This window comes from Hordeum vulgare, chromosome 2H (assembly GCF_904849725.1).
Source record: "Hordeum vulgare subsp. vulgare chromosome 2H, MorexV3_pseudomolecules_assembly, whole genome shotgun sequence".
NCBI classification, from domain to species: domain Eukaryota; kingdom Viridiplantae; phylum Streptophyta; class Magnoliopsida; order Poales; family Poaceae; genus Hordeum; species Hordeum vulgare.
The window spans coordinates 564,291,565-564,317,998 of record NC_058519.1 but is presented as its reverse complement, the minus strand read 5'-3'; the positions used below and the strand labels follow the sequence as shown (position 1 = coordinate 564,317,998).

General features: G+C 45.4%; 1 protein-coding gene across 1 annotated transcript; it reads right to left on the bottom strand.

The window, feature by feature from the left end:
* Positions 1 to 911: 911 nt before the first annotated feature.
* LOC123430551 (probable metal-nicotianamine transporter YSL11) lies at positions 912 to 4,268 on the bottom strand. Its single transcript, XM_045114411.1, has 6 exons — positions 3,675 to 4,268; positions 3,087 to 3,250; positions 2,891 to 2,988; positions 2,651 to 2,785; positions 2,342 to 2,531; positions 912 to 2,254 (listed from the first exon to the last, which is right to left on the bottom strand). The coding sequence occupies exons 1-6, from the start codon at positions 4,114 to 4,116 to the stop codon at positions 1,154 to 1,156; spliced, it is 2,130 nt and encodes a 709-aa protein (XP_044970346.1). The 5' UTR covers positions 4,117 to 4,268; the 3' UTR covers positions 912 to 1,153.
* Positions 4,269 to 26,434: the final 22,166 nt, after the last annotated feature.

Here is a 26,434-nt window from a genome sequence, read left to right as displayed (position 1 = left end):
TGCGACGGAGCACCAACGACTCCCCGGTGGCGCTCCATTGTAGCCGCGAGGTAGCACCAACGACGCCCCTGACGACTCTCCATTACAGTGCCTGTGGCGCAGGGCGCGACGGCGAGCAAAAATACCGATGCTACAATGCTGGTGGCGAACTGCGCAATGCGAGTCGTCAACTACTACTGCTACGAAGGGATTGAAGAGCTCCGCCATACACGACTGCAAACGTGGGTGTAGTAGCAGCACGCGACGCTTGACGCGGGTGGTCGGAGGAGCGGGCACGGAGAGGTGAGAGAAGGAGAAAGGTAGGAGGAGTTGGGCACAGCCTTGTGTCCCGGTGCCGGTGGTCTGAGAGAAGGAACGAGGTAGGAGACGATGAAAAGAAGATAAGGATAAAAATTAACTTGCCACCAAAAAGAGCAGACGCGTTGTGCATGGTCCATCAGCACGCGTGGAGTCGATGGGACGCGGATGATTTGTGTAAGAAATCATCCGGTTGTTTTTAAACGTTTTCCTTAAGAAAAACAGATCCATCTCAATAGATCCACTCCGGCCAGCAGCTGCAGGTGGCCCGGCACCCGATCGATTACGATGCATCGGCGCCGTAGGAGATCCCCACCGGTTGGAGGTCGATTCCAGCTCTCCTCCGCCGCTTATCCCTTCCAGCTCTAGCGGATGTGAGGAAGCAGAGGTTCGGAAGGGGAGCAAAGGCGTGGGGAGAAAGGGCAGAGGATAGGACGCGCGGGGCAGAGCTCTAGCTCGAGAGCAAGCAAGTAATGTTGCTCTAGCCTTTATCCTTTGCAAATACACCGTCTGTTTGAGTCTTTGCAAATACTTTGTTCAAACCTATTTTACCTAACTGAAACTCTGAACTTAAACAACAAAACTAGGCATGATCTGAAATTGGAGTATATACATCATGAAAGAAGCATAGCCAACACGACAATTTGCAGTGCTATAAAGCAGTAAATTGTTTACACCAGGAGATATGAGTAGAAGCAAACTGAGAAATTACTTTACCCTGGAAAAGCTATCTTTACACACTGATTATGCTTGTAATCTATAAATTTCAGAAGAAAGTATTCCAACACTATGTAGACAGGCTAGCACTACTCGACTTCGTAACAAAACAATCTTACACTATTTGAACAGGCTACGACTAGTTCCCGAGGAATGCATCCACTTTGGCATTGGCGGCCCTTGACAAGAACTTCATGCAGATTGGAGGATTCACGTTGGCAAGAGAAAGAAAGGCCTGTGGCAGGGACCATATACCGTCACCACACATTAAGCCGGATGCAACTGCCGGTGCGAACGCCTGCGCCTCAGCCTTGTTCATCCATTCCCAGCAAAATAGTATCACGCTGCCGATGCACATGTCGATGGCGAAGTACGGCCCAAGGTAGAAAGGGATTGCGACGGCCATCGGAATCGGGATGAACTTCGCCACCTTCGCGGGCACCACGTCTTTCAAGAGATTGACGGCGAATGAAGCAGCAAAGAAAATGTAGCATAGCAAGAGGCAGTTCTTCGGGAGAACGGACAAGCCATCGACACCCAGGATCGCCATGTTGCGGTACATGATAGCATAAGGTGCTGGGTAAGCGCTATCACTGTTACCAATGTCGAAGGACTTGTAGAACAGCCAGAAGACGCAGGGGGCGATGATACAGCCCATGCCAGTGCCGATCACCTGGCTGACGAACATGGACCTTGGTGAGGCTAAGGTCATGTACCCGGTCTTGAAGTCTTGCATTAGGTCAGCAGCAGTTCCCACAATGTTCATCATGACACCGCAGGCGGCCAGTCCAACGAGCACGCCACCGTGCGAAGCGCCTGCCCAAGCACCGAACACAAAGATTCCAAGCTTACCATAGGTGCTGGCAAGGGACCAGTCGGTCAGGCCACATCCATAGGCATTGCAGAAGGCCAGGATAGGCGCAAAGGCATAGGCAACCAAAATGTGGTACCACTTGAGCTGCGGGATGATGAGCGGAAGGCAACCAGTTGTTATTCCTGCAAGAATTACATAACCTCCAATCGCAACCCTCTTGGGAATTTGATCCTTCAGGAATAATTCATTGCGGCGTTTCTCATCAAAGGACTCTTCCACGGTGTCCACAGGAGTACCGTTGTCAGAGACAGGAAGTGATTTCGAATTCTTCTTATACATATCATGGAAAGCCTTCACTGTCTTGCCGAACACCTTCAGGAAGTTATACAGGCCGTCCCCAAGGATTACTGCTATGGTTATGAACACCTGCAATATTAAGATTTTATTAGTTCTCAACAGTTGTATGTGATTGCAAAAGCAAAAGGCTACAGCCTGTGTGTAAATGTCAAGTACCTTGTAACCCTGCAGTCCATGTAGACTGCTCTCTGGAAGGGAGTCAGGGTACCAACTTCCTTTCTTGGTGCTTATGAGTGGCCACATTAAGCCCCAAGAGAAGACGCCTCCAATCAGAAGAGATACATTGACAATATAGGGGCAGATCATTCCCACACCAACATAAGTAGCCGAGAAATCAAAATAAAACCTGGATGATGCAAATAGTTGAATTTGAGGACACACGTATGGTGACTATTATTAATGAAACAAATATATGATTCATAACAATTGTAGCTGATGCAGAAACCAAGATGTGGCCATGCTAACCTGTTCTTGTAAGCTTCAAGGCCAAGTGATGGGAAGGAACTGAATCCACAGTCATTCCCAGCAGTGTAGAACCATTGGAAGAAGGCCCAAACGAAGCTCATCGAGAAGTACTTGCCCAATGTCCGAACTTGCCTCCTGAAAAATGTCAGGCATTCTGTCAGTCATACTTCTTGTGACTTCTGAGTACATACAGTGTATTATAGAGCAACAGCAAGATGGATAGAAAGGCGTGTTACTAACTTTGCAAGGTCAGCGCCCTGGGGTGTGTGGAATCCATTGATAAGGTAAGCAGTTGCAGTGCCACTCGGATATGTCAGCTTGTAGTCCACAATCATAGTCTGCAACCAAGTATTCCAGTTGGCAACCGCGCGCGGCAAGTTTTTTTAATATACTTAGTGTATATATGAAGAAAGTACTGGGGAAGTCAAGTTTCTACCTTTCTCATGGGCACTAAAGCAAAAAGCCCGACAAAGCTCACGAGGAACAGAAATCCCATTATCCATAAGAGCTGGGGATTCTTGATGTTCATGGCATCGTTAGCCTCTGTTGCTTGATTGGCGATCTTCTCGCTCAGAGCAAACAGGTAAGTGCCAAACCCACCTGATCAAATTGGAATTCATACTGAATCAGAACATATTGATAGTAGCAATTTTTATTTTGCATAAAAAATCCATGCAATGGCCAAACTAAATCGGCAGTGGCGTCAAGAGGAACATTAAACAAAAACCTTCAATCGGGATCTAGCATAAACGCTGGAAAAACAAGTGCATTGCGCATTGTAATATATATCAAAGCAGAAAACTAGTAGATGAGTATTTTGTGGGTCAATATTCTTTTTTTCTCGGCAGAATTTTTTGTGCAATGGCAAAATTAAATCTATTGTGGAATTGCCTATTTTCTTTGAAAAAATCTTGATGCAATGGCAAAAGCCGCAAATCTGAATCTATTTTTGTCTTTGCCAAAATATTCTTCTACGACAGTCGATACCTAATATAAACTACATGAATCTAAGTTTGGGTTTTACCGCTGAAGGCGATGCCGTAGGCGGAGACGACGCATGTCTGGATGACGGTGTTCTCCTGGCGCGTGAAGGGCTGCTTGAGGAAGCCCATCCTCTCGATGGCCGACGTCCAGAGGCGGACGAGGAAGAAGCCGAGGAGGCTGGCGGAGACGTTGAGCGACGGGATGATGCCGGTGGTGAGGCCGAGCTTCATCACGATGATGCTGAACATGATGGAGACGAGGAACCCCACCACGAAGGCGCGAACCGTCAGCTGCTCCCGCCACGTCGGCACCGGCTTGTCCAAGAACGCCCGCTCCACGGACGCCTCCTCCTCCTGCTCGCCCTCCCCGTCGCCCTCCCTCCCGACGTTGCGGCGCCGGAGGAGGTTGCCCGTCTCCACCGCGTCGACGTCGTGGGCTGCGGCCGCTGCTGCTGCCGCGGCGGCGGCGGCGTCCGTCGCCATGGCTTCTCTATCTTCTCGGGGTGCGTACGACTGTCTGCTGTTCCACGAGGCGGCGAGGTGTGCGCGTATATATGGAAACGCGGTTGAGATCTCGATGCCAGCCGTGTCCCGTTCTGTTGCGGGGGTTTACCGGCCTTCCTACGGGATTGGGCTTGGGATCCAACTGTGCTCTGCCTTTTTATCGGAAGAGATCTCCGACGCTGGTACGAATACGATCATAGGACTCCCCACGGCCCCCTTCAAAATTCTATCTCGTGAGCGAGGCAGAAGGAAACGCAAGGGAACAGAAACCGGAACCAACTCTCGAACAAAACCCACCGGTCTTTTTAGCATTAAAAAACCCGATTTTTGATAGCCTTCCCTCCACGGTTTATTTTCGTCAACCTATTTTTCGTATGTTTTTTTCGTCTTACCTCTCACCACCCTTTTCCACTGGATTTTCTCTCTCCAATTAAGAAACCAGATCTTTATAAGTGGAAGATCTTGTTTCATGATTGCTTTAATTAATAATTAAAGAATTTAAAAATTATACCATATATATGAGATCACCTTCTTAAAAGAGACATAAGATTTTCTCGATAACCTTCCGAAACAAAATCAGATATTTTTAATAACAAATCGCTAATTTCATGCACTATGCTATTTATTATTATCATTACCTCTATTATTAATGAGAAATCACAAGTTTCCTAGTATAATAAAAATAACATATTTTTTTGTTATGAGTGTAACCATCCGTGCTGCCCCGTGGAGGGACACTGTGTGCTGCCCCGCGGAGGGACACTGTACACGATACCATGAAGGACGCCATGGCCTAACGCGACGCGATGCTCGACAATGCCAGGGCGTGGATTGTGATGAGGAGGACGACCGTGGCGGAAGGCGGGTCGTCAGACCGCCACATAAACACATTCATTGAAGCTTTCATATTATAGTTCTTGTCAGTTATAGAAAGAGTCACACATGCTACATTATCAAATCAAGTGTGTCCATTTAAATATTAAAAAAGTCCAGTTAAGAAAATTTGTCTTACAATACCCGGTAGTCGTCGTCGTTCGTAGCAGGCATTCATCCAAAAGTATCTTAGAGAACGAGCATTGAGTTAATTCAAAAATTGAACCATCAATGAAATTAATTATCTAGAAAGTTAATTATGTATGTAATTAATTATGCCATTGAAATAGTACTTATTTGCACCAAATTAATTTGGATACCAGTCACTAATAGAAATAATTAATTAATTAGGTATAGCATTAATTATGCCTATAGATAATTAAAAGAATGGATTTGCCAGTTAGGTAGATAGTTAATTGATTTGACCGATAGTTAATTAGACATGAAAAGAATTATGCAGGGCATTAATTATTTGTGTAGTTAATTAATTAATTAATTAAGAAAACAATTAATTGCGTTTAATCATTTTAAAAGCGCTCATGGACAAGGACAATCAAGAGGCTCTCATCGACATGCATGAGCACCGCTTGCCAACAACGACAATGGCCATCATGCTCTCTCAACACGGGCGAGCGACCTAGCGTTCACTAAAAAGGATGACGACCATGCTCTACAGGATGTCCTCGTGATGTCTACATGTTGACGGGGTTGAGAACAACACGACACACCATTGGTCAAATGATTCGTGCTATAGTAGAAAGAAGTGTGCTCCAAGAATAAGAATAAAAACTAAAACAACCAAGTGAACCATGATATTGGAGAAGAAATGAGTATTCCAAAAAATAAAGAAAAAGGTAATCTAGAAATAAGTAGAAACGAGAATTAAAGTTGGCAAGGAAGAAGGAAGAAGATAAATCGACGCTGATGAATACATCAATGTTAACGTGGTGCTGGTTGGCTCCAACGAGACGACTTGGCAAAGAGGTCAGGGGTAGAAGATGTAGTGAAGGACGGAGAAGAGAAGAACGATTATTATTTATTTTGGCAATGAATGGTATGTGTGCTAGAGGTGGAGATTACTGATGATAAGGAATACGTTCAGGTTGTCACTTGCCTCACATGTCAATGTGAATTTGTAAAGTTGAATGGACCTTTGAGAGTAATATCTATAATTATTTGTTGTTTTATGTCAATAGTCTATGTTAGATTAACCCATTCTATTATATTGTAAAAATGAAAAAGTTTCATTCCCATTAATACGCATGACTCACAAGTACAGAAGATCAATCGTAGTCCTTTCGATAAGTAAGAGTGTCAAGCCCAACAAGAAGCAGGAGGAATTGATAACTGGTTTCAACAAGCTAATGTCTCCAAGTGTGTAATGGGTAATTTGGTAGCAAGATATTTTGTAGCAAGTAACTAGTAACTAAAGTAACAAGTTGCAGCAAGGTATCCCAATCCTTATTATGCAAAGGACACGCCAAGTTTTTCTTACAGTGAGCAAAGCGTTTTCGAGGACACATCAGAATTATGTCTAGTCATGTCTATCATGTTTTAGTTGATTCGCGTTTACTATTTTGATCAATTAAGTTACGAGAGAGAATACGTTGAATTATGTAATGATTTATTATATTTTGTTGTGGCCTACCTTGTTTGAAAATTTGCCTTAGGTTATTAAAAAATCATCTTATTTAGTTCGAAAGCAGCTTGAGATCAACTCGAGATCATTACAAGCTGAGCATGGGCCACTTTGTACAACTCGACCTTGAGCTTCTCTTAGCTTGAACTCGCTCGAATTTTAGGACAAGTTGAGCCGGGCCAAGTCTAACTCACTCAAACTCAACTCGTTTGCAACCCTAGCGCAAGTGCAGAAGCAACAGTTTTCCCCAGATATCCCCATTGCAAGTGTCTAACAAAACTTGCAGCCAATCATCATGAGTGTGCCGAAAAGAAGCTTCAGTCAGGAGGTTCTAGTGAGACCTCATAGGTTAGGAAAATGCTCTGCTTTTAGTACAACTAATCAATGCATGATGTAGGACAGTGATGACAGTGCTAGACTGCAGTTGATCGGTTGTACGATGACGGCACCGCCGCTGAAGGCCACCTGGAGACGATGACCACTAGTGCTGCTTCGACGACCATCTGATGCTAGGTTCTAATAAAGCGGTATATCGGTGCTAGAGATGTTGTCCATCTGATGTTGTCATTTTAGGACAGTGATGGTGGTGCTAGACCATAGTTGATCGGTGCTATGTTGACAGCGCAGGCGCTGAACGCCTGGAGATGATGACCACTAGTGTTGTTGCAACGACCATTTGATGTTGGGTTCTAAAGCGGTATCTGTCGATGATAGAGATGATGTCCATCTTATGCTAGGTGTCAGAAGAAGCAACTGCGACGATAACCACGTATGGTGGGAAGGGCGGAGCCGGCGACTAGCTTCTCTACTAGAGGTTACAACCCCTACTGCAAGCGTGTCAGCCTAGGCATTCGGGTATTTTGGTTATTTCGGTTCGGGTAGTTCGGTTTATGGGTAATTCGGATATTCAAAAATGAAAACCAAAATTATTTCTCTAAAAAAAATACCCGAACCCAAATTACCCAAAATTTCGGTTCTGGTAATTTGGGTACCCAAAATATTTTGAGCATACATCAACTTTTGATATGAATAACTCGGATAGTATGAGTATTTTTGATAATATGAGTATTTTAGTTAGTATGGATAACAAGTTAGTGTAATAATAGCATGAAAATTTTGGACAATATGAATAATTTGGGTAGTATGGGTATTTCGGGTTTTTCACACTAGAACCCTGTCACGCCCAAGATGCGACCCTATCCTCAATTTGGCACGTGGGCCTCGTCAGGGATAGAAGCGCATCTCGTCGTGTCGCAAGAATGGAGATCGTTACAAGTACATGTAATGAAAAGAAGAGATATATAATAGAATTGGCTTACACTCGCCACAAGTTACATCAGAGTCACATCAGTACATTACAGAATCATCAAGAGTAAGAGCGGGGTCCGACTACGGACGAAAAACAAACGACAAAAGAAGAATGACGTCCATCCTTGCTATCCCAAGCTGCCGGCCTGGAACCCATCCTAGATCGATGAAGAAGAAGAAGAAAAAGCAACTCCAAATGAACAATCAATGCGCTCGCGTCAAGTAACCTTTACATGTACCTGCAACTGGTGTTGTAGTAATCTGTGAGCCACAGGGGACTCATCAATCTCATTTCTAAAGGTATCAAGACTAGCAAAGCTTAATGGGTGAGGCATGGATAAGTGGTGAGGTTGCAGCAGCGGCTAAGCATATATTTGGTGGCTAAACTTACGAGTACAAGAAAATAAGAGGGGGGAAGATCTACGCATAACGGACGTGAACTACTGATGATCAAATGAATGATCCTGAACACCTACCTACGTCAGATATAACCCCACCGTGTCCTCGATCGGAGAAGGAACTCATGAAAGAGACAGTCACGGTTACGCACAAAGTTGGGATATTTTAATTAAGTTAACTTCAGGTTATCTAGAACCAGTGTTAAACAAAGCTTCCACGTTGCCACATAACCGCGGGCACGGCTTTTCAAAAGATTTAACCCTCCAGGGGTGCTCCAACTAGTCCATCAGAAATTACCACAAGCCGCATAGAAATCCTCAATCACGAAGCTCGCAATCTCGTCGGATTCCCTAGTGGAAAACCTCAACTCTGAGATTACCCAAAGCATCACCGGAATCCCGATGCACAAGATATTTCGTCGAAGGTAAAACTAATCCAGCAAGGCCACCCGGTGTGTCGACGAACCCGATAGGAGCCGCGTATCTCGTTCTCAGGACACACCGTCTATGCAAAGTGGACGGGAACCAAACCTGGAATTTCCCCGTGGTGGCACCGCCGACTGCTAGGTGGGTGGACCAACACTCATGAGGAGCACTGGCCCGGGGGTTGATTAAATTATCCTCGGGTTAATTACTCCCTATGCAATTCATTAGTTATTAGGAAAATGTAGTACCAAAGTTGGGCCTTGCCAGACCAGCTTTAATCTAAAACGTTTTATCAAGGGGGTCCCATAACAACCCCGATAGTGTTAGGAGCGCTCGTTTATGGAACATAACACCGGTAGCCGAAACTAAGGGGGCATAGGTGGAACAAAACACCAGGCTAGAAAAGGCCGAGCCTTCCACCTTTTACCAAGTATATAGGTCCATGAAATTAAATAGCATTTAAATAGGGTGATAAGACAAGGAACCCATGTTATCACATGGAAGCGTCTGCACCTGCAACTAGCAACGCTACCAACATGGATAAGCAAGCGGTAACATAGCCAATCAGTGGTTTGCTAGGTCGAACAGATGAAGGTTATCATGGCATTGTTGAGAGGCTGATATTTAACAAGTGGTAGGCAACGAGACATGAACGATAGAAGCGATAAAACTAGCATGGCAATGATAGTAATGGTATCTAGGGAAATGGTCATCTTGCCTGAGATCCCGCTTGGAAGAGAACAACTCCGAGAAGTCGGCGAACCACGTAGTCGAACGGGTCCTCACATTCCGACACGCTTGCGGAACTCTATCAAGACAGAGCAAACCGGAAACAAACATCAACACAAATATTCACCACGGCAAAAGCAAGACATGATGCAAACCCTAATATGATGCATGATCAGATCAAAGATGCAAGGGATGGCATGGCGATTCACCTCACGCAATCACTACACATTAAGTGAAGCTCGCTATGCAACGGGTTGCATATCGACGAAACTCCATGATTAATTATTTAATTCACTCTCGATTATTTACACGGCAATATTAAATTGTTGTTAACATGGCAAGGGTGAAGCGATGATCCTACGTGTCATCCTAGTCGGTTTAACTCGCGGAACATAGAACGGAGCTACGGCACAAGAACATGCAACACAAGATTATATGCCATGAATGCGTTATGCATGCAAGTTCAACCACGACAAGAAGGGAAAGAAGGAGGTGCCGCCACGGCGAGCGGAAGGGAACCATGGCGGCAAAACGGAAATGACGCCACGGCAATGTTCCTATCCTGATAACTCGCCGAGATAACGCGCCAACATATTGGAAGCGTGTGCGGGAACGTTAAATAAGGACGGGGTGATCCCGTATCTCGGGTTCCCATGTGTCGGGGCACAGCATAAGAGGGACAACGTGCAACGGGCAACATACGGTGCATACATACATACATACATCACTTGTACACGGAACATGACACGTCTCATCGGTATACCTTCGACGCGTGCATATCAAAGCGGATCGGTTCGATGAAGGGGAACAACGGTCATCGTGGAAGTAGTCGTACACGGTCTCGTCGACGGTAGTCGTTCGCTCGGCGTCGTGGTTCTCGGGTCTTCGGCGTCGGTTCATGGTCTTCGGCGATGGTAGTCGAACACGGGTCTTCGGCGACGTCAAGGAAGTCGAACTCGTTTCCGGGGTCGTCGAGGATGTCGTTGTTCTCGGTGAATTTGTCGTCGACCCACGACAGGCAAGGATGGTGCTCGCGGCGACGGCATACATCGACAGCGGCAACACAACTACATCATCTACAGCAAGGCACCTAACAACAACAGCTAGCTTCCTAGCAGCAACTAGCACTAGCATGCATCGGCAACCAAGCAGCAGCTAGCACAACAACTAGCAAAGCTAGCAAGCAGCAACCAAGCATCTGCAGCAGCAACAACTGCATCGGCAGGCAACAGTAAGGCAGCGGCTAGCAGGAGCATCTAGGTAGCAACTTGCTACAGCAAGCACTAACAGCAACAACATGCAGCGACAGCTATAGCAATCAGGCAGCAGGCAAGAAAAGCACGGCACCAGCAGGCAGTAGCAGGAGCCGGCAGCATGTCGAGAACAACAATTCCACCTGCACGCAAGCAGCAGCAACTCTCGGCAACATCGGGCAGCATCAGCATATGGCGACAGCTAGGGCAGCAGCAAGCGCAGCAACACAACAGCAGGAGCAGCATGCGGCAAGGCATCTCCATGGCGGGCAGGAACGACACACCGGTGAGCACAGCCAGAGGCGAGGTCGGGCACCGGCAGGCACGCATGGAACGGCGGCGCCTCGGGCAGGGGCTGGCGAACCAAGGCGGAGCACCACGGGTGACGCCCGCGGCTCGGCAAGCCGGCGCGCGCAGGGGGCGAGGCCGAGGCCAGGAACCCGCAGGGCTGGGCGGCACGGTGAGGCAGAGGAGGCGGGGCGGAGCTTGGCGTGCGGGGCGCTGCTGCGGCTCGAGATGGCGAGCCGAGGGAGGAGCGCGACGGGGCGAGCACGGCGGCAGAACGGCTGCTTGCGCCGGCGAGGGAGGGAGCTCGGTGCTGGACGGAGGGGCTCGGCAGGGAATCGGGATCGAAGGGCTGTGAGGAAGGGGAGCGAGTGGATGACGGCGCAGTCGGGAGGCCGACGCTAGGGTTGGAGGGGGGGCCTCGGTCTTGGCCGGCTGGGCCTTGGCCTGGGTCCTCCCCCTTTGGGTTTTGTTTTTTTTTAACTTTTAAAACATAAATTTGTTAACTAAAGAAAGGCTTTTAACAAAGAAAAAAATAAATAAAATAAGTAAATAAAAAAATTCCTTTGCTCCTTTAAAAAGAAACCCCAGCTCTAAAAATAGATTGGGCTTTTTTTAAAAACGAATAAAAATAACCTTTTGAAGAATTAAAATAAACCCTTTTACGAAAGATTAAAATAAACCCCTTTTTATTTAAAGAATAATATAAAGGGTCTTTAAAGGGGAAAAGAAATGAGACTATTTTTTAGCAAATAAACAAAAGGAAGAAATAAAGAAAACCCAAGGGGTTGCCCCACATTTAATAAAATGATTTTCTTTAAAAGAAGACGAACCCTTTTTTTAATAGGGGTTAAAACGGAAACCTTAGCAAACCGCAAAAATAAATAAAAGAGGAGAGGAGGGGAGAGAAGGTTTTTAGGTCCTCGGTGCAACAGGGTTACCAGCTTGAACTTGTTGCACCCAATCACGTTGCAAGGCCCTAAGGCACATACACACATGCGCTCACACTCAAACAACAAGGTGCAACTAGCCACACCAGACAAGCACAGATGACATGATGCCATGCATGATGCGATGATGCAAACTACATGACGATGCAACGAATAAATCTAATCACACGACGGAAACGGAAAAGAAGGGGGAGTCTTCTGGGGCGTCGGCATCGGGCTGTCACAACTCTCCTACACTACAAGAGGATCTCGCCCCGAGATCCAAGAATGAAAGGGGGAGAGGGTGAGAAAGAACACGAGGTAAAAACTTAGCCCCTTCTTGACAAACGAGTGAAACCAACGATCCTTGAAGGTTGCAAAGAGATGAGGAAGGATATGAGAAAGAAGCAAGAATTCACGGAAAATTTCGGCAGCACTTCGGTAGGAAAATGGGACAAAAAATTCGATAAGAAGAGAGAATTAGACAATGTTCATATCAAACAACTAAATAGAACAAGGGAACACCATGATCTTGATAGAACAACATAATAGACCCAAAGAGCAACATCACAAAGCCTCCGGAACAAGAGAATATGAAGTAGCTCATACGGAAGAAGAGAATGAAGAAAAGAATGACAACTATCATCACAATAGAGTTAAAGAGCCTCCAGACAAAGAATAGACGTAGTAGTTGGAAAACCAACAACGAAAATAACAAGATAGTAGTGGACTTATGAAAATCATCTCAACATCTATTAGGTGACAACCAACCACTAAAGAAACAAGGATAGATTGGGAGCAACAAAATATGAACAATTCTTACACCAAGAGGACACATTGAGAACTTGGATAAATGACAAGCACCATGATAGCATAACCCATAGGAAAAGCTTTAGGTGAAATCCAAACCAAGATAGCTCAATGAAGAAATCATGGGTTGAAATATCTCATGATCAAAGAATCGGTGGATTTAATTATCTCATTCTTGAAAGGAATCTCTGCGAGGCTCCTACACTTACAAGAATGCTATAATACCACCTCAAAGGATAAAGGAAGAACAAACACATTGAAAATGCAAGAGAAAGAATACTTGAGGTATTCCAACAGAATCTTGAAGAACACCTGAGAATGGATTGAAACCTTGATGAACCACCATGACGGACCTCCGTATACAAATGAATGATGCAACGATATGGAGGTAGAAAAAAATCAGATTATGACCTTGCCAAGATTTAGATGAAGCTTCACAAAGAGATACTTGATAAAACTTGGAACTCCGGAAAAGAAAATATAATAACAGTTGAGAAAAAGGAATTGATATCATGAGCCACTCCGAAAGAAAGATTGAAATCACTATGAAACAGGAATAAGAATTATGTTATGCTTATCCTTCATCAAGTTTAATTGATGACAAGCAACGGATTAGCGTAGCACTTATTCTTGAAAGAATCTTGAAGAGGCAGAGAGAAAATAAGCACCATTTGAGGCAAAATTGAAGGAAGCTCCGGTAAGAATTCACAAATAAATGGGAACACCACAAATTAATGGAGATACATGAGAATGAAGAGATCATGAGCCACCTGAGAGAAAACTAGAACAAGGCACCGGAATAAACGAGAGACGAACAAAGAGACAACAATTGAGGGTGAAAGCTGAAAGCTGAGAACGAAGATTCTTCTGAAATGATGGCCTTCGGAGGATCGAGAAATAAAAACAACTCAGAAATGCACGGATAGCCAGAAAGGAATTACCCATGACTGACAACAATTAAGATGATGGCACAAAGCTGAAATGATGAATCTACAATAGAATGAACCAAGATTGAGAGAAACACTCCTTCGGTCTTCAAAGCTGAAATGATGAGGAGAAGACCACCAAGAATAACTGAGATACTCCGGAATAGTGAAGAATGAAAGGTTGAGCCAAATAAGAGAATTAATTCAAATTGATCGTGAAGAAGGAATATGACTGATGAAATTCATACTTATGTCATAGTTGAAACGATTTAGAGATCTCCGGAGATGATTAAAAGAGCCAGGTAAGATCCTGGGAAAGAACCTGTGGGTTATGGGCCCACTCAAAGAAACCACCATTGAAAATATTGCTAGAAAGAGGGATATTGCACCGGTACAATGGAAACTTGATGAGGTTGAGGACCTTGCAATAATTGGGAAAATTGAAAACAAGAACTATGAGACATCTTCAACACTCCCGATAGAATTGAGAGAAATGATAGCAAGATAGACTGATAAAAAATTCCAACATAGGAAAGAATTACAAGGATGAAAAGGATATGATGACACGGACAACTGAATTGAATTCACCGGAAAAAATAACACGAATGAATAAGGTGTTGGGGAACGTCGCATGGGAAACAAAAATTTTCCTACGCGCACGAAGACCTATCATGGTGATGTCCATCTACGAGAGGGGATGAGTGATCTACGTACCCTTGTAGATCGTACAGCAGAAGCGTTAGAGAACGCGGTTGATGTAGTGGAACGTCCTCACGTCCCTCGATCCGCCCCGCGAACAATCCCGCGATCTAGTACCGAACGGACGGCACCTCCGCGTTCAGCACACGTACAGCTCGACGATGATCTCGGCCTTCTTGATCCAGCAAGAGATACGGAGAGGTAGAAGAGTTCTCCGGCAGCGTGACGGCGCTCCGGAGGTTGGTGATGATCTCATCTCAGCAGGGCTCCGCCCGAGCTCCGCAGAAACGCGATCTAGAGGAAAAACTATGGAGGTATGTGGTCGGGCAGCCGTGAGAAAGTCGTCTCAAATCTGCCCTAAAAGCTCCATATATATAGGAGGAGGGAGGGGGACCTTGCCTTGGGGTCCAAGGGACCCTCAAGGGGTCGGCCGAGCCAAGGGGGGGAGGACTCCCCCCCAAACCGAGTTGGACTTGGTTTGGTGGGAGGAGTCCCCCTCCCTTCCCACTTCCTCCCTCTTTTTTTTTTCTTTTCCTTTGATTTCTTTGTCTTGGCGCATAGGCCCCCTTGGGGCTGTTCCACCAGCCCACTAAGGGCTGGTGTGTCTCCCCAAAGCCTATGGGCTTTCCCGGGGTGGGTTGCCCCCCCCGGTGAACCCCCGGAACCCATTCGTCATTCCCGGTACATTCCCGGTAACTCCGAAAACCTTCCGGTAATCAAGTGAGGTCATCCTATATATCAATCTTCGTTTCCGGACCATTTCGGAAACCCTCGTGACGTCCGTGATCTCATCCGGGACTCCGAACAACATTCGGCAACCAACCATATAACTCAAATACGCATAAAACAACGTCGAACCTTAAGTGTGCAGACCCTGCGGGTTCGAGAACTATGTAGACATGACCCGAGAGACTCCTCGGTCAATATCCAATAGCGGGACCTAGATGCCCATATTGGATCCTACATATTCTACGAAGATCTTATCGTTCGAACCTCAGTGCCAAGGATTCGTATAACCCCGTATGTCATTCCCTTTGTCCTTCGGTATGTTACTTGCCCGAGATTCGATCGTCAGTATCCGCATACCTATTTCAATCTCGTTTACTGGCAAGTCTCTTTACTCGTTCCGTAATACAAGATCCCGCAACTTACACTAAGTTACATTGCTTGCAAGGCTTGTGTGTGATGTTGTATTACCGAGTGGGCCCCGAGATATCTCTCCGTCACACGGAGTGACAAATCCCAGTCTTGATCCATACTAACTCAACTAACACCTTCGGAGATACCTGTAGAGCATCTTTATAGTCACCCAGTTACGTTGCGACGTTTGATACACACAAAGTATTCCTCCGGTGTCAGTGAGTTATATGATCTCATGGTCATAGGAATAAATACTTGACACGCAGAAAACAGTAGCAACAAAATGACACGATCAACATGCTACGTCTATTAGTTTGGGTCTAGTCCATCACGTGATTCTCCCAATGACGTGATCCAGTTATCAAGCAACAACACCTTGTTCATAATCAGAAGACACTGACTATCATCGATCAACTGGCTAGCCAACTAGAGGCTTGCTAGGGACGGTGTTTTGTCTATGTATCCACACATGTAAATGAGTCTTCATTCAATAAAATTATAGCATGGATAATAAACTATTATCTTGATACAGGAATTATAATAATAACTATACATTTATTATTGCCTCTAGGGCATAATTCCAACAGTCTCCCACTTGCACTAGAGTCAATAATCTAGCCCTCACATCACCATGGGAATTACATTGTAATAAATCTAACACCCATACAGTTCTGGTGTCGATCATGTTTTGGCCGTGGAAGAGGTTTAGTCAGCGGGTCTGCTACATTCAGATCCGTGTGCACCTTGCATATATTTACGTCCTCTTCCTCGACGTAGTCGCGGATGAGGTTGAAGCGTCGTTTGATGTGTCTGGTCTTCTTGTGAAACCTTGGTTCCTTTGCCAGGGCAATGGCACCAGTGTTGTCACAGAACAAGGTTATTGGATCCAGTGCACTTGGCACCACTCCAAGATCCGTCATGAACTGCTTCATCCAGACACCCTCCTTAGCCGCCTCCGAGGCAGCCATGTACTCTGCTTCACATGTAGAATCTGCTACGACGCTTTGCTTGGAACTGCACCAGCTTACTGCACCCCCATTAATAATAAATACGTATCCGGTTTGCGACTTAGAGTCGTCCGGATCTGTGTCAAAGCTTGCATCGACGTAACCTTTTACGGCGAGCTCTTCGTCACCTCCATACACGAGAAACATCTCCTTAGTCCTTTTCAGGTACTTCAGGATATTCTTGACCGCTGTCCAGTGATCCACTCCTGGATTACTCTGGAACCTACCTGCCATACTTATGGCCAGGCTAACATCCGGTCTAGTGCACAGCATCGCATACATGATAGAACCTATGGCGGAAGCATAGGGGACGGAGCGCATATGCTCTCTATCTTCATCAGTTGCTGGGCACTGAGTCTTACTCAATCTCGCACCTTGTAACACTGGCAAGAACCCTTTCTTGGACTGTTCCATTTTGAACCTCTTCAAAACTTTATCAAGGTACGTGCTTTCTGAAAGTCCTATCAGGCGTTTTGATCTATCCCTATAGATCTTAATGCCTAGAATGTAAGCAGCTTCTCCTAGGTCCTTCATAGAGAAACTTTTATTCAAGTAACCTTTTATGCTCTCCAAAAGCTCTACGTTGTTTCCAATCAGTAATATGTCATCCACATATAATATTAGAAACGCCACAGAGCTCCCACTCACTTTCTTGTAAATACAAGATTCTCCAACCACTTGTATAAACCCAAATGCTTTGATCACCTCATCAAAGCGTTTGTTCCAACTCCGAGATGCTTGCACCAGTCCATAAATGGATCGCTGGAGCTTGCACACCTTGTTAGCATTCTTAGGATCGACAAAACCTTCGGGTTGCATCATATACAACTCTTCCTTAAGGAAACCGTTAAGGAACGCCGTTTTGACATCCATCTGCCAGATTTCATAATCGAAAATGTAGCTATTGCTAACATGATTCTGACGGACTTAAGCATCGCTACGGGTGAGAAGGTCTCATCGTAGTCAACTCCTGGAACTTGTGAAAAACCCTTTGCCACAAGTCGAGCTTTATAAACGGTCACATTTCCGTCAGCGTCCGTCTTCTTCTTAAAGATCCATTTGTTCTGAATAGCCTTGCGGCCCTCAGGCAGTATCTCCAAAGTCCACACTTCGTTCTCATACATAGATCCTATCTCGGATTTCATGGCTTCTAGCCATTTGTTGGAATCTGGGCCCACCATTGCTTCTTCATAATTTGCAGGTTCATTGTTGTCTAACAACATGATTGATAAGACGGGATTACCGTACCACTCTGGAGCAGCGCGTGATCTCGTCGACCTGCGTGGTTCGACAGAAACTTGAACCGGAGTTTCATGATCATTATCATTAACTTCCTCCTCAACCGACGTCGCAAGGACAGAGGTTTCCCCTTGCCCTGCGCCACCATCCAGAGGGATGAGAGGTTCGACAACCTCGTCAAGTTCTATCTTCCTCCCACTCAATTCTCTCGAGAGAAACTCCTTCTCGAGAAAAGCTCCGTTTTTAGCAACAAATACTTTGCCCTCGGATTTGAGATAGAAGGTGTACCCAACTGTCTCTTTTGCGTAACCTATGAAGACGCACTTTTCCGCTTTGGGTTCCAGCTTTTCAGGATGAAGCTTTTTGACATAAGCATCACATCCCCAAACTTTAAGAAACGACAACTTTGGCCTTTTGCCATACCACAGTTCGTATGGTGTCGTCTCAACGGATTTTGATGGTGCGCTATTTAAAGTCAATGCAGTTGTTTCTAATGCATAACTCCAAAACGATAACGGACAATCGGTAAGAGACATCATAGATCGCACCATCTCTAATAAAGTACGATTACGACGTTCGGACACACCATTACGCTGTGGTGTTCCAGGCGGTGTCAACTGTGAAACAATTCCACATTGTCTTAAGTGAGCACCAAAGTCGAAACTCAGATATTCACCCCCACGATCATACCTTAGGAACTTGATCTTCTTGTTACGATGATTTTCAACTTCACTCTGAAATTGCTTGAACTTTTCAAATGTTTCAGACTTGTGCTTCATTAAGTAGACATAACCGTATCTACTCAAATCATCACTGAAGGTGAGAAAATAACGATATCCGCCGCGTGCCTCTATGCTCATCGGACCACACACATCGGTATGTATGATTTCCAACAAGTCACTTGCACGCTCCATTGTTCCGGAGAACGGAGTTTTAGTCATCTTGCCCATGAGGCATGGTTCGCACGTGTCCAGTGAATCAAAGTCAAGTCACTCCAAAAGTCCATCGACATGGAGTTTCTTCATGCGCTTTACTCCAATATGACCTAAGCGACAGTGCCACAAAAATATGGCGCTAACATTGTTAACTCTAACTCTTTTGGTCTCAATGTTATGTATGTGTGTATCGCTATCAAGATTCAATATGAACAATCCTCTCACATTGGGTGCATGACCATAAAAGATGTTACTCACAGAAATAGAACAACCATTATTCTCAGACTTAAAAGAGTAACCGTCTCGCAATAAACAAGATCCAGATATAATGTTCATGCTCAACGCAGGCACTAAAAACAATGATTTAAGTTCATCACTAATCCCGATGGTAGCTGAAGTGACACTGTGCCGACGGCGATTGCATCAACCTTGGAACCATTTCCTACGCGCATCATCACTTCGTCTTTCGCCAGCCTTCGTCTATTCCGCAGTTCCTGTTTCGAGTTGCAAATGTGAGCAACAGAACCGGTATCGAATACCCAGGCACTACTACGAGAGCCGGTTAAGTACACATCAATAACATGTATATCAAATATACCTGATTTTTCTTTGCCCGCCTTCTTATCTGCCAGATACTTGGGGCAATTGCGCTTCCAGTGACCCATACCCTTGCAATAGAAGCACTCTGTTTCAGGCTTAGGTCCAGCCTTGGGTTTCTTCGGCGGATTGGCAACAGGCTTGCCGCTCTTCTTCGAATTGCCCTTCTTGCCTTTGCCGTTTCTCTTGAAACTAGTGGTCTTGCTCACCATCAACACTTGATGCTCTTTACGGAGTTCAGACTCTGCGACTTTCAGCATCGCAAACAACTCGCCGGGAGACTTGTTCATCCCTTGCATGTTGTAGTTCAACACAAAGCCTTTATAGCTTGGCGGCAGTGATTGAAGGATTCTGTCAGTGATAGCCTCTTGCGGGAGTTCAATCCCCAGTTCAGCTAGACGGTTTGAGTACCCAGACATTTTGAGCACATGTTCACTGACAGACGAGTTTTCCTCCATCTTGCAAGCATAGAATTTATCGGAGGTCTCATACCTCTCGATCCGGGCGTTCTTCTGAAAGATAAACTTCAACTCCCGGAACATCTCAAATGCTCCATGACGCTCAAAGCGACGTTGAAGTCCCGGTTCTAAGCCATACAAGACTGCACATTGAACTATTGAGTAGTCCTCCTTACGCGCTAACCAAGCGTTCTTAACATCCTGATCAGCCGTAGCGGGTGGTTCATCTCCTAGCGCAGCATTAAGGACATAATCCTTCTTCCCAGCTTGTAAGATTAGCTTAAGATTACGAGCCCAGACTACAAAGTTGCTTCCATCATCTTTCAACTTAGCTTTCTCTAGGAACGTATTAAAATTGAGGATGACACTTGCGTGAGCCATGATCTACAACACAAATATATTCAAAGTGGACTTAGACTATGTTCAAGATAATTAGAGTTCAACTTAATCAAATTATATGCTAAAATCCCACTCAAAAAGTACATCTCTCTAGTCATTTGAGTGGTTCATGATCCACTTACACTATCCCAAGTACGATCATCACGTGAGTTGAGTATAGTTTCAGTGGTAAGCATCCCTATGCTAATCATATCAACTATATGATTCATGATCGACCTTTCGGTCTCATGTGTTCCGAGGCCATGTCTGCACATGCTAGGCTCGTCAAGCTTAACCCGAGTGTTCCGCGTGCGCAACTGTTTTGCACCCGTTGTATGTGAACGTTGAGTCTATCACACCCGATCATCACGTGGTGTCTCGAAACGACGAACTGTAGCAACGGTGCACAGTCGGGGAGAACACAATTTCGTCTTGAAATTTTAGTGAGAGATCACCTCATAATGCTACCGTTGTTCTAGGCAAAATAAGGTGCATAAAAGGATTAACATCACATGCAATTCATAAGTGACATGATATGGCCATCATCACGTGCTCCTTGATCTCCATCACCAAGCACTGGCACGATCTTCTTGTCACCGGCGCCACACCATGATCTCCATCAACGTGTCGCCATCGGGGTTGTCGTGCTACTCATGCTATTACTACTAAAGCTACATCCTAGCAAAATAGTAAACGCATCTGCAAGCACAAACGTTAGTATAAAGACAACCCTATGGCTCCTGCCGGTTGCCGTACCATCGACGTGCAAGTCGATATTATCTATTACAACATGATCATCTCATACATCCAATATATCACATCACATCGTTGGCCATATCACATCACAAGCATACCCTGCAAAAACAAGTTAGACGTCCTCTAATTTTGTTGTTGCATGTTTTACGTGGTGACCATGGGTATCTAGTAGGATCGCATCTTACTTACGCAAACACCACAACGGAGATATATGAGTTGCTATTTAACCTCATCCAAAGACCTCCTCGGTCAAATCCGATTCAACTAAAGTTGGAGAAACTGACACCCGCCAGTCATCTTTGAGCAATGGAGTTACTCGTAGCGATGAAACCAGTCTCTCGTAAGCGTACGAGAAATGTCGGTCCGAGCCGCTTCGATCCAACAATACCGCGGAATCAAGAAAAGACTAAGGAGGGCAGCAAAACGCACATCACCGCCCACAAAAACTTTTGTGTTCTGCTCGAGAAGACATCTACGCATGAACCTAGCTCATGATGCCACTATTGGGGAACGTCGCATGGGAAACAAAAATTTTCCTACGCGCACGAAGACCTATCATGGTGATGTCCATCTATGAGAGGGGATGTGTGATCTATGTACCCTTGTAGACTGTACAGCAGAAGCGTTAGTGAACGCGGTTGATGTAGTGGAACGTCCTCACGTCCCTCGATCCGCCCTGCGAACCATCTCGCGATCAGTCCCACGATCTAGTGCCGAACGGACGACACCTCCGCATTCAGCACACGTACAGCTCGACGATGATCTCGGCCTTCTTGATCCAACAAGAGAGACAGAGAGGTAGAAGAGTTCTCCGGCAGCGTGACGGCGCTCCGGAGGTTGGTGATGATCTCGTCTCAGCAGGGCTCCGCCCGAGCTCCGCAGAAACGCGATCTAGAGGAAAAACTATGGAGGTATGTGGTCGGGCAGCCGTGAGAAAGTCGTCTCAAATCTGCCCTAAAAGCTCCATATATATAGGAGGAGGGAGGGGGACCTTGCCTTGGGGTCCAAGGGACCCTCAAGGGGTCGGCCGAGCCAAGGGGGGGGAGGACTCCCCCCCCCAAACCGAGTTGGACTTGGTTTGGTGGGAGGAGTCCCCCTCGCTTCCCACTTCCTCCCTCTTTTTTTTTTCTTTTCCTTTGATTTCTTTGTCTTGGCGCATAGGCCCCCTTGGGGCTATTCCACCAGCCCACTAAGGGCTGGTGTGTCTCCCCAAAGCCTATGGGCTTCCCCGGGGTGGGTTGCCCCCCCCCCCCCGGTGAACCCCCGGAACCCATTCGTCATTCCCGGTAACTCCGAAAACCTTCCGGTAATCAAATGAGGTCATCCTATATATCAATCTTCGTTTCTGGACCATTCCGGAAACCCTCGTGACGTCCGTGATCTCATCCGGGACTCCGAACAACATTCGGCAACCAACCATATAACTCAAATACGCATAAAACAATGTCGAACCTTAAGTGTGCAGACCCTGCGGGTTCGAGAACTATGTAGACATGACACGAGAGACTCCTCGGTCAATATCCAATAGCGGGACCTGGATGCCCATATTGGATCCTACATATTCTACGAAGATCTTATCGTTCGAACCTCAGTGCCAAGGATTCGTATAATCCCGTATGTCATTCCCTTTGTCCTTCGATATGTTACTTGCCCGAGATTCGATCGTCAGTATCCGCATACCTATTTCAATCTCATTTACTGGCAAGTCTCTTTACTCGTTCCGTAATACAAGATCCCGCAACTTACACTAAGTTACATTGCTTGCAAGGCTTGTGTGTGATGTTGTATTACCGAGTGGGCCCCGAGAACCTCTCCGTCACACGGAGTGACAAATCCCAGTCTTGATCCATACTAACTCAACTAACACCTTCGGAGATACCTATAGAGCATCTTTATAGTCACCCAGTTACGTTGCGAAGTTTGATACACACAAAGTATTCCTCCGGTGTCAGTGAGTTATATGATCTCATGGTCATAGGAATAAATACTTGACACGCAGAAAACAGTAGCAACAAAATGACACGATCAACATGCTACGTCTATTAGTTTGGGTCTAGTCCATCACGTGATTCTTCCAATGACGTGATCCAGTTATCAAGCAACAACACCTTGTTCATAATCAGAAGACACTGACTATCATCGATCAACTGGCTAGCCAACTAGAGGCATGCTAGGGACGGTGTTTTGTCTATGTATCCACACATGTAAATGAGTCTTCATTCAATACAATTATAGCATGGATAATAAACTATTATCTTGATACAGGAATTATAATAATAACTATACATTTATTATTGCCTCTAGGGCATAATTCCAACATAAGGATGAACACAAAGCTCCTGAGAATCTTCACAATGAAACACCGGGTAAAAGAGAAAAGAACAGGCAGCGGAAGCACAATGACAAGAAAACTCCTGGATAAAAATTGAATCACTGAGAAAAAGGGTGGGAGGGCGGGGAAAAACAAAGACAACTTGAGACAGATGAGATGAACTCCGGAAAAGATTGAGAGAATGATCTGCAAAAATTAGCTAGGATTGAATTCACTGAAGAGAAGCACACCGGTTAAAAAGGAATTAACATGACGACTCCGGTTAACAAGAATTGACAAGACAACTGATTAAGCAAAAGGATTAGCATTCACATAAAAATATGAGAACACCTCTTGGAAAGGTCTGAAATCACCACTTGACATCGAAGCAGCACAAATTTGTTGGAAGATCGTCCTATAAGTAAGTACTTGAATTCCCACCTAAGAATTCCTGAAATAACTGGTCATGCAATCTGGTACACGGATACAAGGAGTAATATCACACAACTCCTAGACTAACCCGTCACCTATATCACACCCGTCAACACACGACCAGAATCTCGGACCTTCATCTACAACAGACACTCGTATCACAACGACACAAAGTATGGCAGTACTCCCGAACAATCTGCACCAGTACTCGGGACATCGGGGTTATCTCGCCACTACTAGTATTGAAGCAATTACGAACATCCTTCGTTCTGAGATACTAAGAAATCTGAATGATAACAATGTGCTCAAGAATCCCCTGGAGCTCAACTCCCCTGAAACTCAAAGCAGATAGGAGGCACCAAGACAGAACTCCGTCACATCGGCATCATATAGATTCCAAAAATATCCGCGTGATCCTAAATTTTTTTTGAGTGAGAAGAGGAGTAGAATTAAAATATTACGTCAAGATTCCTCACCAGAGCATAGAAGAGGAGAAAAAAGAATCCTACTCTCCGATATATAAATAGACTCAAAGTAGTTTTTCACTAGACTCGACTCGGCCAAGTTCGATCAATCAAGGGAGCTCCTAGGTCGGTACTGCTCTGATACCAACTTGTCACGCCCAAGATGCGACCCTATCCTCAATTTGGCACGGGGGCCTCGTCAGGGATAGAAGCGCATCTCGTCGTGTCGCAAGAATGGAGATTGTTACAAGTACATGTACTGAAAAGAAGAGATATATAATAGAATTGGCTTACACTCGCCACAAGCTACATCAGAGTCACATCAGTACATTAGATAATCATCAATAGTAAGAGTGGGGTCCGACTACGACGAAAAACAAACAACAAAAGAAGAACGACGTCCATCCTTGCTATCCCAGGCTGCCGGCCTGGAACCCATCCTAGATCGATGAAGAAGAAGAAGAAGAAGCAACTCCAAATGAACAATCAACGCGCTCGCGTTGAGTAACCTTTACCTGTACATGCAACTGGTGTTGTAGTAATCTGTGAGCCACAGGGGACTCAGCAATCTCATTTCCAAAGGTATCAAGACTAGCAAAGCTTAATGGGTGAGGCATGGATAAGTGGTGAGGTTGCAGCAGTGGCTAAGCATTTATTTGGTGGCTAAACTTACGAGTACAAGAAAATAAGAGGGGGGAAGATCTACGCATAACGGACGTGAACTACAGATGATCAAATGAATGATCCTGAACACCTACCTACGTCAGACATAACCCCAACGTGTCCTCGATCGGAGAAGGAACTCACGAAAGAGACAGTCACGGTTACGCACACAGTTGGCATATTTTAATTAAGTTAACTTCAAGTTATCTAGAACCAGTGTTAAATAAAGCTTCCACGTTGCCACATAACCGGGGGCACGGCTTTCCGAAAGATTTAACCCTGCAGGGGTGCTCCAACTAGTCCATCACAAATTACCACAAGCCGCATAGAAATCCTCAACCACGAAACTCGAGATCTCGTCGGATTCCCTAGTGGAAAACCTCAACTTTGAGATTACCCAAAGCATCCCTGGAATCCCGATGCACAAGATAGTTCGTCGAAGGTAAAACTAATCCAGCAAGGCCACCCTGTGTGTCGACCAACCCAATAGGAGACACGTATCTCGTTCTCAGGACACACCGTCTATGCAAAGTGGACGGGAACCAAACCTCGAGTTGCCCCGTGGTGGCACCGCCGACTGCTAGGTGGGTGGACCAACACTCATGAGGAGCACTGGCCCGGGGGTTGATTAAATTATCCTCGGGTTAATTACTCCTTATGCAATTCATTAGTTGTTAGGCAAATGTAGTACCAAAGTTGGGCCTTGCCAGACCAGCTCTAATCTAAAACATTTTATCAAGGGGGTCCCCATAACAACCCCGATCGTGTTAGGAGCGCTCGTTTATGGAACATAACACCGGTAGCCGAAACTAAGGGGGCAAAGGTGGAACAAAACACCAGGCTAGAACAGGCCGAGCCTTCCACCTTTTAGCAAGTATATAGGTCCATTAAATTAAATAGCATTTAAATAGGGTGATAAGACAAGGAACCCATGTTATCACATGGAAGCGTGCACCTGCAACTAGCAACGCTAGCAACATGGATAAGCAAGCGGTAACATAATCAATCAGTGGTTTGCTAGGTCGAACAGGTGAAGGTTATCATGGCATTGTTGAGAGGCTGATATTTAACAAGTGGTAGGCAACGAGACATAAACGATAGAAGCGATAAAACTAGCATGGCAATGATAGTAATGGTATCTAGGGAAATGGTCATCTTGCCTGATATCCCGCTTGGAAGAGAACAACTCTAAGAAGTTGGCAAACCACGTAGTCGAACGGGTCCTCACATTCTGACACGCTTGCGGAACTCTATCGAGACGGAGAAAACCGGAAACAAACATCAACACAAATATTCACCACGGCAAAAGCAAGACATGATGCAAACCCTAATATGATGCATGATCAGATCAAAGATGCAAGGGATGGCATGGCGATTCACCTCACGCAATCACTACACATTAAGTGAAGCTCGATATGCAACGGGTTGCATATCGACCAAACTCCACGATTAATTATTTAATTCACTCTCGATTATTTACATGGCAATATTAAATTGTTGTTAACATGGCAATGGGTGAAGCGATGATCCTACGTGTCATCCTAGTCGGTTTAACTCGCGGAACATAGAACGGAGCTACGGCACAAGAACATGCAACACAAGATTATATGCCATGAATGCGTTATGAATGCAAGTTTAACCA